General features: G+C 37.8%; 2 protein-coding genes across 3 annotated transcripts in view; both read right to left on the bottom strand.

Moving 5' to 3' along the window:
* LOC114525803 overlaps positions 1-12,366 on the bottom strand; it is a 231,355-nt gene that overhangs the window by 114,917 nt on the left and 104,072 nt on the right. The gene's annotated exons all lie outside the window — the stretch shown is intronic.
* LOC114525804 overlaps positions 1-12,366 on the bottom strand; it is a 71,478-nt gene that overhangs the window by 41,448 nt on the left and 17,664 nt on the right. Inside the window, exons 29-39 of one of the 2 annotated variants that reach the window (XM_028547236.1) lie at positions 12,044-12,343; positions 11,568-11,873; positions 10,991-11,296; positions 10,469-10,777; positions 9,738-10,231; positions 9,498-9,592; positions 9,158-9,314; positions 8,754-8,811; positions 8,144-8,418; positions 7,796-7,985; positions 6,349-7,265 (exon numbers count right to left, since the gene is read on the bottom strand). The exons of the other annotated variant lie outside the window; for it this stretch is intronic. Of the exons in view, the coding sequence (XP_028403037.1) occupies positions 6,769-7,265; positions 7,796-7,985; positions 8,144-8,418; positions 8,754-8,811; positions 9,158-9,314; positions 9,498-9,592; positions 9,738-10,231; positions 10,469-10,777; positions 10,991-11,296; positions 11,568-11,873; positions 12,044-12,343 (2,987 nt within the window). The 3' untranslated portion in view covers positions 6,349-6,768. Of the gene's footprint in view, positions 1-6,348; positions 7,266-7,795; positions 7,986-8,143; positions 8,419-8,753; positions 8,812-9,157; positions 9,315-9,497; positions 9,593-9,737; positions 10,232-10,468; positions 10,778-10,990; positions 11,297-11,567; positions 11,874-12,043; positions 12,344-12,366 lie in introns of those variants that run through there. 2 annotated transcript variants of the gene reach the window in all.

Genomic DNA, 12,366 nt, shown 5'->3' with positions numbered 1-12,366 from the left:
AAGTTAGCTATGATAGTAGTTTTGAGACTAAAATCTAAAATTTTCAGCACTTCTAATTTGATATGAAAAATTCCTAGAATGAGATAACTGAAGATTTGATGAATCGCACTAAACAAACACTACTTACTCTTACAACGGTTTCCGTAATAACCAGGAGCACATATACATTTTCCGCCATCGCATGTTCCTCCATTCTCGCAATCATTATTGTCTCCACATTCATCTTCGCAAGTATTTCCAGTATGGCCAGACACACAAGTACAGCTGAATGCTCCACCTAATTCACGATTACAACTTCCTCCATTTTGACAAGGGTTTGGAGAACACAAGTCGTCTATAAAGAAAATAGTAAAGTACATTTCACAAATTAAAGTGCATTAATAGTAGATCTTACATGTTTCTTAATGCAATGATATGGCACCAGGAATCAATCTCTGACTAATGGCAGCGACTCGGCAGAGCAAATAATATTTCAACCCTAAGCATATCGTTACGACGTTAGTATACAACCGACCCCAGGCAAATAAACCTCCACCCAACTTTATTAGACAATTGTGCTGCTAGAAAAATATTACAATTCTCAAATTCCAGGGACCAAACGTCTTTTGTGGTGTGAAACATGATATAGATACCATAAATAATAAGTGTTATTACTTTTTATATATTCCTTACTTTCACAATGAGTCCCGTTAAATCCTTTTGTACAATTGCAAACATATGCGTCAGTTCCAGTACATATTCCACCATTCTGACATGGATTGGATTTGCAAGCTAAAAATACATCAAAATAACTAAATAAAGGTAATTCAAGCGACGCAATATCACGCAATATCAGGCTTCAATCACATAATAGACATTATACCAGAAGTCTCACTCTTTGTATTTTGCGTCCGAAAATTTTTGAGGGTATGACCACTCGTGTGACCCACATAACGCAAGCCAAATACACAAGCAATCACGCAAGCACTATGGCGCGTAGTACCCAGTTTGTACCTTGCTCACGCCATCCTGGTGCATGTGTGCGAGAACGTTTTGATGGGGTACATTAGAAAAATACAAAGAATGAGTTTTCTGCTATAATGTCTATTCTGTGCTTCATTGCTCTACTACGGCTCTTAAGTTCTGTTGCGAATATGTAAATACTTGTACATACCTCCTTCTGTCTCGCAGTATGTTCCAATGTAGCCGTTATAGCAGGTGCAGTTAAAGCCCAACGATGAAGAATCGTTCTTGCAAACACCACCATTCAAACAAGGATCATGCGTACAATTATTGTGCTTATCTAAACAAATGCCAAAGGAATGTTGCAGAAAAAACTTTACATTTTTAGAACAATATACAGCGATACATTGGTTAATAGCTGTGAAGGATTAGACACTTCTGTACGAGGCCGGGGAATAAATTTCTATTGCGCGCGGTATTTTAAAAATATTTTAAATCTCTCATTTCACCGTAGTAATTCTGGTCTTAATGGTCTCGGCGGGAAAATAAAACTTCAAAATTTCCCGCAGTGACCATTACGACCAGGATTACTTGCAGGCATCACTGCTTGTTAGGTCATCATGGATCAGGTCTATTACCCGTGCATGCCGTTTGCCTTACAGGTCCTGGTTCTCCCCTTGCATGATTACGTTACGATCCTTCCCCCCCCCCGGGACAGGGTTTCGTTACAGTTCCTAGTTCTCCCACGTGCTTGTCTTTATGTGTCACTTCGAATTCCCAGCGGCGGGAAAAATTTAGCCGAGGATACCTTGGTCATTTTTGGACGTTTTAATAAACAAAAGATATAAATGAATCCCAATAAACAAACACGTCTACTTACTCTTACAATGGCTCCCATAATAACCAAAAGCACATATACATTTTCCGCCATCGCATGTACCTCCATTCTTGCAATTATTATTGTCTTCACATTCAGCTTCTGAAACAACTGAAAAAATCTTTCTTTTAGTCAAGTACTAAATGCAATATTTTGGATTCTCGTACGAAAACCATTTCGAGCCGAAAAAAGCCCTATCAGTGTGACATTTCCTTGTATTTTACAAGAAAGTGATTAGAGGAGCACACAATGGCTGACGTCAAACTGACAAGCGGCTTTTTTATTTCCTGATCCTGGGTGGAAAGTATCTTAAATGGTTCTTTTACCGATATATACTTTAGCTTGAAAAACTATCCCAAATTCAGTAAATTTGCAAAGCCTGGTTGAAAAATGCAAAAAAGGTGGAAAATATCGATATGACCCTCTAACTACTAGCGAATTGTGTATACTTTGTATTAATTCCCCAAGAACAGTCCGAATCTCAAGAGAAATATCTCACTATGGCTGCTCACAAGGGGAATATCTCACTTTGGAGATGCTCATTCGAGCTTTAGCATCAAATGCGGTATAACAACTGCCTAAAATAGACAAAACACTTCTCCACGTTAGTATAACTCTCGTGACGAAGGCCCTCAGGTCGAAACGTCGAGAAGTGTTTTGTCTATTTTAGGCAGTTGTTATACCACATTTGATGCTAAGTTGTTTGCAGACGCTGCCACGCCGCTCCTTGGTTATATTGGATCTTTCAAGCTTTGGTGAAGTAGCGAGTTGAATTAGGACATTTTAAAGAAAAAATTAATACTCAGGGACCGATTAAATAATTCTCTAATAGCAAAACAAATTAAAATTAAATCCTGTGGCTTACTTTCTTGGAAATAAGAGGTCAGGACCAGTAAACATAACAAGTTTGCAGTGAAGTGAACGGCCATGTTACCTGCAAAGATTTAAACACCTCCGTTTACTTAGATCTAATTTAAACTTGACAGTGCGTGGAAACTTGTACAGTGCGTGACAACGGAAAATTCTCCCGTGTGCAAGAGGTGCCTTGATTTTAGACTTTGGTGTAAGATTGCAATCGTTAATACTGGAGTGTATATTTAATTTCCCGGCCCGATTTTTACACTTTCTTTGACTAAAATTGCTTCGTTTGCGGTCTGTCTTTTTTTAGAAATTAATTTGTATATACTTTTGCATACATATAAAAAACCCTTTCTTTTGAGTAGTTGACGGCAACGGCCTTTGTACACGAAATGAAAAATAAAGGTAAAATAAATAGACTTTGAGTGGTACGCCGAAAAGATTTTATGTTTTGTAGGCCTACGTTTTCCTGCTAAAACACGCGACATATGAAAAGTTCAGGAGAAAGGAATAAAGAATCATTGCTGACAATATGTTTAAAGATAGCTACGTTTTGAGATTCCCTTCAAATACAGAAGACTTTGCAAATGGGAGCAAATTCGTTTAATTATAGGCTAGCTGTAAAACAGCCACTTCCCTATACTACCTGATAAATTATGCACAGGCACTTTAATGCTATGGGGACGCAGTTTCTTTCCCAGTTAACGGGCCTTTTGCTGCAAGATGAAAGCTTAATATTGGTGGGATTGATTTGATATTTCGCCTCAGTGAGACGACGCAAAAATTTTTACATCTTGTACTTAAAAAAAGTCTTAATAATAACATACACATGCATTTATTGTTAGCATAAAGAAAAAGCCAATTTAAAACATAATATTATTGAACTGAGTTCACGAACTAGAAGACCTAAGACTAAATTTTGGGTATGGATTCAAGTAATATGTTGCTACTACAGCTGTGGTTATTGAATTTAAAATTGTATAAACTCTAATTTTAGATTCTATAGTCGTCTCGGGCAAGCTAAAAAGCATTATTCTGGAAACATATGGGATTCGAGATGCTTCTCGTGATCTTCCCACCTGCATGCATGAATAATGAATATTGCAAAAAATGTTATTTTAGCACTTTTAAAAAAATCGCACTGGGAATAATTTTTTTAAAACTTTCCATCGACAAAGCATTAAAAGTGAAAAAAAAATCGGCGTTACCGAACTCGTTTCCGATATGAACTTCATTAAACTCAATGAGTACATATTTCCGGAGTAAGAACTAGCTTAACACTTTCGTGAGGCACGTCTTTTCGATTTACAAGAAAGACTAAACAAAAATTCTTATTCACATTGTTGACTATAGATGCAGAGGCGATTGTGCGATTTATTAATATACTTGTATATTTGCATGGTGACAATCGATAAGTAATTTAGCTTGTAAGTAAATGTATATATATATATATATATATATATATATATATATATATATGTATATAGTGTATGTATTTTTATTGCACTGATGAAGGCCCAGGTTAATGGACCGAAAGCTTTGCAGTATCAAATACTTAGGTGGTGTACCTACAAGCTAAATTACTTAAGCGCTTTATTACTATGTTAAGATAAAAAAAGTCTATCTATACTAGGATACCTGTTCTCCTCTAATTGAATTTGAAAGCATTTAGATTAACAGAGTATAACAACGTTAACTCCCACTTACCAAACTCTCAGCTTGAAACGTTCGTAGATCGAGAAATGACCTAAAGTCAAAGCGATACTAAGTTGCTGCTACTTGTAAGTTCCAGCAGTCCCAACTTGTTATAAAAGTAGTTTGCTCAACTTTGTTGTCCCCACAAGTGAGCTATCAACAGAACTGCGTGTCATAGTAACGGAACTCGCTGACAAAACAAACACCTGACTGATGAATATGTTAATTACTTATATTTAGAAACGCCAAATATTCATTAGCTAGTCGACCAATCATAGCGACCAAAATGCGTCACGTGCGCTTAGTGGTTTTAAATAAACCTAAACACTTGTTTAACACTGCGTGAAAAGGATTAATAATTAATTGCAGAAAACTCGAGTTTGAGTGTTTAAAAAAGCATTGGGCGTTTAATTTATGTTATTTTTAGTGATTTATATAAACTTAAAAGGATATGGCAAAAAAAATTCTGTTTTTTCCGAAGCACTCCAATAATTCCGAAGCACTCCTTATAAAGCCTTTTTACAAAATTTGTTTATTTTCGCCACCTTGTTTCATAATGAGATCTAATTACGAGATGTCAAAAGCAGGGTTGAAGCTTAAAAATAAAAACGACACGCTTACGCTTTACGCTTAGAATTCTTTAAATTGTACGATTTAAGTTGTGCCATTGCAAATACCATGAAACTATCAGTTCGCCTAATCGTTAATTTGAAGTTACAATACGAATTTTCACCCAGCTTGTGACGTAACGCATATCAGACCGAATCCGTAAACGAATTTTGTAAATCATGACGTTCCTTTAATATAGAAAAAGATTATTTTTATTGCCGTATCCCTTTAAACTATCGTTTTACACAATTACGTAGTTATTTCCCCCAAGTCTTGCAATGGACTAGATATTGAGCCAACGACTTTCTCGCGTGGGAATAAAGTCACACGCGAGGGAAGAAGCTCTCGTGTGCGTGGAGTCCCGCGGATATTTTAAAGGCTGTATTACCACTTACTTGATGCGGTTTCATTTTAACTTAAGGATAGGTCGTTTTCATAAATATTTATATCATTTGCAGCGGTGTTATTTATCAACTACCACGATCATGCAACTTCTAAACGAGATTATACACTTGGTACAAGAAGAGAATACCTTCCTATGGCAATTGACGCCGTTTATAAATAAATTCGACAATGATATAGGCATAGCTTATTGTTTGTTTTCTCAACAATAATTAATTATCAATGCAAATTAGGAAATGAGCTAAATTTGAATGCCTGCTGTCACTTATGGAAATGTCTATGGAAAAGTAAAATTTCAAAACAATATGTTACAATTAAGGCTGCTTTCCACTTACGCGTTTTTCATACGCACGTACACGCACGTAAAAGTCTAAATCCTTATACATCAGTGTTACCTTTAAAAAATTAGTGAATTTTACAGCCCAGGCAGCATGCGAAAATTATGTATGCATGTTTATTACTATATATTTATAGCAAAAAAACATGCTACATAATCTTTTTACAAGGTTTTTTATTTTCGTTTTTAAAACAAATCGACAAATTTGTTTGCATTTTCAGACCCAGCTGTCCAGAATACCTAAATATTAACAGTCGAACAACAACGAGGATTTTCGTTTTAAACTATAACCAGCATACCTTTTAGCATTCTTCAGGCCAAGTCAGTCAAAATGTCTACATTTTTAATACCTCATGTAAAATGCTAAATAATGTACCTGTTTACCGGAAGTTGTAAATACCAAGAGAAATTACACCAAAAATCAGCTTACGATAATGCGGTCGAGTTTTAGCCCAAAAAAACCCAAAACGGCAGCTATTTTCTTGAATAAAATTGAAACCATTCTGTGTTCACACCGGACAAAAAAATTATAGATGAAAGTAATTCACACTTATTTCGTTATTTAATTTAAGAAATTTATTTGCAATCATTTGCAAGGTCATTATTACACTGGTAATAAAAGTAGTATATATTTATATTGTGCATTAGACTGTGCAAGTTCAAACTGTGCATTATAAAATTAGTATATAACGGGTTTTAATTTAGCATAGGCGATATATTACAATCCCTGTATTTATAAGTTTATCATTTAGAATTAATAAAGACACTTCCAACTAGAAAGTACTGTCGCATTTTTAAGAACGTTCAAAATTTTCTCCGCTAAATTCTTGTTTGTTTAGGGTTAAGAAATGGATAAGTGTTGGAATTAAGGTTAAGATAGGTTTAGGATTAAGATTAACTTTATGATTCTTAGATAAGTTGTGCTTGTAACGTACAACAAATAAATTTGAACGTTCTTTTAAATAAGATAATGCTATTAGCTATTCAGTGCTGATGTTTAGATCAGTGCAGTTACATCTGTAAAAATAAGTAGATACAAGTTCTAGGACTACATAGCATCGTCTTCCTGTATTAAGGAGGTACGACTATGATTAGTTCTCGATGGGGAACGGTCCTGCATTGGAAAGACTGGACTAGACCGACCATTCTCTTCCTCGCTCACAGGGTTAAGATTCACATGACTTTGTGATGGAGAACGTTCCCCCCCAATTGGAACAACCTGACCAGATTTCCTTTTTCGAAAATCATTAAAGGATGAAATGGAAGACTGACGGGGCGATGTGTCCGACTCATCTTTGTCGAAAGCCGTATTCACTTCGGGACTGACCCGTGTCCTCGATCTCCGAAGGTCGAAAGATATTAGCGATCTAGTTGGATGAAGTCTGGCTTTCTCGGTTTTATAAAGATACGTACTCTTACGCTCACGAATTTGTTTATCTCTCAGAGCCGAAATCTGCTGTTCTAAGGATTTGGCGAAATCCTCCAGTGACTCGCGACCGTCCGTTCTGAGGTATTCTGCGACTCGGAATGAAGGAATACTCTCTTCTGCGAAGGTAGAGACGAAGAATTTGAGATCTTAACTTATTTCAGTGCACACCGTTTAGAACGGCATGATATAGTAAAATAATCGTTGAGAGAGTTTGAGAGAGAAAAAGGAGTTTCCAATTTAACGTTTTAAAACGAAACAATTTAAGAACGATTTTATTATTTGTAATTCATGTAAATTTTTAATTGTATCGAACCGATTTTACTAAGTGATGTTATAGTAATCTTACACCTTTATATCTGATAATAATCTTATACCTTTTTAAATTTTAAAACTTAACGTTATTCAGCCGTAGTAATTCTTCGGCTGCACATTTTCAATTTAATAACCTATTTGTTTATCGATCTGAATTTAATGAATTTAACACGAAACAAGCGCACTTCTGCGATTCAGACCGAACTCCAACTGCCATAAATGCAAAATGGCGAACAGACCATACTTTGTGGACTGGAACTAGGAGTTATGGAATACGAACCTTCATCACAATTCTACGACACACGAAAATAGCGCGAGAAAAAAGGAAACTCACCCAGTTTCTCTTTTTTACTTTCCTCTTCTTTCTCCTTTTTCCTGTACCTTCCAAAATGCCAAATCAAGCCGAGGATAATTGCCACAGCCAACAAACTGATGGTCACTTTAAACGAATCTTGAAACGCTTTTGCGGAGGGATCGAATAAACCAGACGATTTCTCTTTGGCTTCATCAGCCTCGTTTCTATCCTGTTGTAAAAACATTCGCCAACTTAGCCACATTTTCCCGAACATTTCGACGAATAAAATTCGTCAAAAATAATCTTGAGTACTGTGCCCCAGTGAAATGGTAAAAAAAACTTTTAACTATATAAAAACCTTTTTAAAGCGCAATTCGGGAGACTTACAAGAGATATGGAATCTGTGTTTTCTTCGACAATCAACGAGATCTTGGTCTTTTGCGCAGCCAGAGCTTGGCGGAATAATGGCGCTGCTTTGGCCATCTTTCCAGACAGGACAAAACCGTAACCAGTTGGATATTCTATCAGACGATTCAACTGGATATCTCCTCCTTCAAGCATACTTTTCTTAGTTGCCGCAGCGTACATGTCAAGTAAAGCTCCTGACACCTCCTTGTTGTGCATTGCGTTGATCAAATCCTCCATATTGTTGTAGGGAACAACTGAAAAATTTTCAAAGTGGAAACGCAATGAAGCTAAAATGTAATAGAATATTACCATGTTGCCAAAAATGCTGATTTTTGTGTGTTTCCGCGAAATCACACGGGAATACGACGGAAAGCCAACTTAGTCGAGCTACGGCCCTGGAAATGGTAGTTCTTGAGAATGCCATTGTCTTATTATTACTGAATTATCGCTGTGTCCGATCCAGGGAGACAGAAGGGAAAGTGTCCCCAGGGAAACCTTAACTAGCCAACACTACTCTATACAGTATCTGATATATTTTTGAACACGAATCCTATTCAAACTATCTTCTTTATCACTAAAGACGCCTTACCATCTGCATTCTGTCTAACTGCCTTTGAGTATTCAGCAGAATTTACAATAGCCCCGACCTAAAAGAAAGTTGTAATTAAGCAGTAAGTATACAATAAAATAAAGTTGTACTTAAGTAAGTACACAATAAATTCACAAAGACGTTGATACTAGATGCCATTCTTGAATTCTGAGGAAAAATAGGTAGAGTTATAGGAAAAATACTGCTGAATTCGAGCTAGATTTCTGATTTCTAAACGATTGCTCTTGTTGAAGAACAACTTTAATGCAACTTCGCAAGATCATAAACCGTTACTTTTTTCAATACATCGAAAATAGGGCGGCGAGATATCACTCCAGGTAAGCGAGATCATATGAAAGTCGCCCTAATTGGAAAATATGTGCCCAAAATATTTCTTGAATTACCTGTGCGCCATAGATTTTGTCTTCTTGAATAACCAGCACTGACGTAATCGAAGTGACGATCCCCCCCGTGACGATCGAGATAATCACGAGACCCATTAGAATCCAAACCAAAGCAAACAGACGACCGGGCACAGTAACTGGACTGCGATCACCGTATCTGAAAAAAATTATGTACATGCAGGTGTTACTACCTAAAATCACCAGCCTTTAGGCGAGTTTCTGAAGGATTGGGATTAAGGTAATACTTACGTACTAGGTTTAGGATTGGGATTAAGGACACTTAACTTTCCAATGTGGGAAATGGACCCAAGTAATCAAACCAGTAAAGAAATAAACTTACCCAACAGTTGTCATGGAGATAAAAGCCCACCAAAACCCTTCTGGAACACCTTTCGTAAACGATTCTGGGAAATGTTCGTTGTTTTGGGTACGTTCCTAAGAAAATAAAATGAAAAACTGCGATCAAATTCATGTTAAAAAAATTTTCATAGGCCAACGAATTGAAGGCGTTTGCAGAAGGTGCCACCTACATAGGAATTACAAATGGAATATTCAAGGTGGAAACATTTCCAGCACTCACCAAGATCCAAATGATAATCCCAGCGATCCACGCGAAGAAAATCATTAACATAACCAACGGCATACACGCCACGGCCGCCTGGACAACCACTGTGGCAGTTGAGGGGACATTTTTGACGGTGAAGTACGCCGAACCGGGTGCATCGACGACGGAAATGTACGGAAACACTCCGCCATAGGTCGTCATAAATCTATTACCCTGGACGGGGAAACTGACCTCAACATTTCCGCCAATATCTGTTGAAACAGACTGTAAACTGTTTTTCTGATAACTGTTTCCTGATGAACGTCTTCGTCGACGTTTTTTGTCGCAACCCTCTTCGTAGCAAAACTCGGTTTTACCATGACCGTTTTCGCAAACACCACACATGTCGTCCAGAACTTTTCTGGTTACCATAAAGAAAATACCGCCGGGCGAATTGGGATTGCTCATGTTCGTGTAAGGAGGTAAAACCCACCAATTGGAGCGAAGGTACTTTGGACAACGACATGTTTCTACAAATAGAAATCAGATTGATTTTAAAGAGGCTCGCGGTGGACACAATTGGTGCCATGGCTCATATCAATAGTCACAATCTGAACTAAATTGTGATTGGACGAAATTACTCGCAAAAGTTTGCGAGTTAGGTTTTGCGCTGAGTTTGTGAGAGCCTTAGGGCCTAAGCATTTTTGTTGAAAGAACGATTCTAAGAACTAGACTGCCGTAAAAACAGGCGCAAAGAAGGTACGTACCAGCAGCTGAGGCGTTGCTTTTCGAGCCATTCCTACTGGTATAGCCAAAGATACTGATCTCATAGGTAGAGCCAGGGTCAAGGTTTTTGAGCACGGTTGCGTAACGATTTCCTCTCACTCTTTTTGATTGAACAACTCGTTTATCGGAAGGTATGACCTCTCCAGCCAAAACTGTTGCGGTGTATTCGACGTAGTAACCACGTAAGATGCCGTTATGATATTTAGCTGGGATTCTCGTCCATTCCAGCTCTATCTCTGTGATGTGTTTACGCGTAGACATTTTGATGTCTTCCGGGGGATATTCTGGACCTAAGATAAAATGATACACGTATGTTATTGACTCTGAGAGACTTCCTCACGAAGAGATTACAGCCTGGGCAATTCATTCTTTGCTCGATTTTACATCATCATGTCATCGAATGCGACGTTTCTACACAGAGATTACAGCCTGGGCGAGTCATTTTTTACCGACTTGTTGTTATACAGGAAATGAAAAAACAAATACAATGAGCTAATTCTTACCGTCTTCCCCGGTGGAGTTTATGTGTCCTGGGGGGTATCGCGGGCCTTCACCTTTTTTGTTCAAAGCGCTAACCCAAATGGTGTAGTTGGTAAATTTCTTCAGACCTTCGACGTAGTAAGATCTTTCAGGATGTGGAATTATCCTGGACACAATCACATTACCAGGATTTTTAGTCTCGATGACAGTCAGTTTGTAACCAATCAGAATGCCGTGTGCAAAATTCGGTAGGACTGGATCCCATTCATACGACATGCTGGTCGTTGTCAAGGCAACGCCACGAATATTCTCGGGGTAACGGCTTGGAACTAAAAGTAAAATAAGAAATAAGGAAAAATACAACGTCACGGACATCGCCATCAACCTACGCCCTAACTATAAAAATACACAATCACTTAGAAAGATTCCTTCTCAGGTTCGCGTGATGTGAAATGTGTCAACTCTTTTCGACTGTTGCTTTATCCAGTGTATATTTAGGTCAGTCAGTACTAAACATTGATTGTTTCAATAATATAAATATAACTAACACTCTGAATTTGTCACAGTAATAAATACCGTATTACTACGTAAATAACCAACCTTCTTCGTCTGTCCGAACGGAGGCCCTCAAGGTCACTCCGGTACCAATCTTTGTATAAGCACCAATGTATATATCATACCACCACCACCAGAACAGTCCAGTCAAGTGACACTCCAGAGGCTTTGGATCAGATATTGGGATCTCAATCATTTGTTGTTTTCTGCTCGTATCTGCAGCACGATAATAAACACGATATCCAAGAAGAGTGCCTTGATGGTACTGGGGATCTATGGCCTCCCATTTGAGATAAATACTCGAGGAGCTGGTATTTCTAGCTTCGACCAGAGCGGGTGCTTTTGAAGGAGCTGTAAGAAAATATATAATTTAGTAGACAACACGTATATCTAGAACTGTTTCTTTCAATTCTTTGAACAGATAGGGAGACAGACAGACAAACAAACAAATAAACAAACGCCTAGACGGCTGAGAAAAACACACACAGACCAAAACAAAACAAAACGGATGGACTACTCACTTGACTCTTCCGTAGTGATGGATATCGCTGTACATTCCGGGCCATCCCCAACACTCGTATAGGCCAGAACTTTGACTTGATATTCAGTAAGGAATTTTAGGCCGGTGATATTAACTTTTCGACTACCAGCGTCTTCAAGATTTATCCATTTTACCGCCTCACCAGCAATCCCGTATGACACCTTGTATCCTTTTATGATCCCATGTCTTGCATCAGGCCTCACCTCATCCCATGTGAGAAGAACACCAACTGTTGACGTCATAGCTGTTGCATTCACATTCTGTGGCGGTTCACTCGGAACTGTTTGGGATAAAATTATATAT

Source organism: Dendronephthya gigantea, unplaced genomic scaffold (genome assembly GCF_004324835.1).
Source record: "Dendronephthya gigantea isolate DGI-Jeju-01 unplaced genomic scaffold, DenGig_1.0 000035F, whole genome shotgun sequence".
In the NCBI taxonomy this organism is placed as follows: domain Eukaryota; kingdom Metazoa; phylum Cnidaria; class Anthozoa; order Malacalcyonacea; family Nephtheidae; genus Dendronephthya; species Dendronephthya gigantea.
The sequence above is the reverse complement of the archived record's forward strand: the minus strand, read 5'-3'. Positions and strand labels throughout refer to the sequence as shown.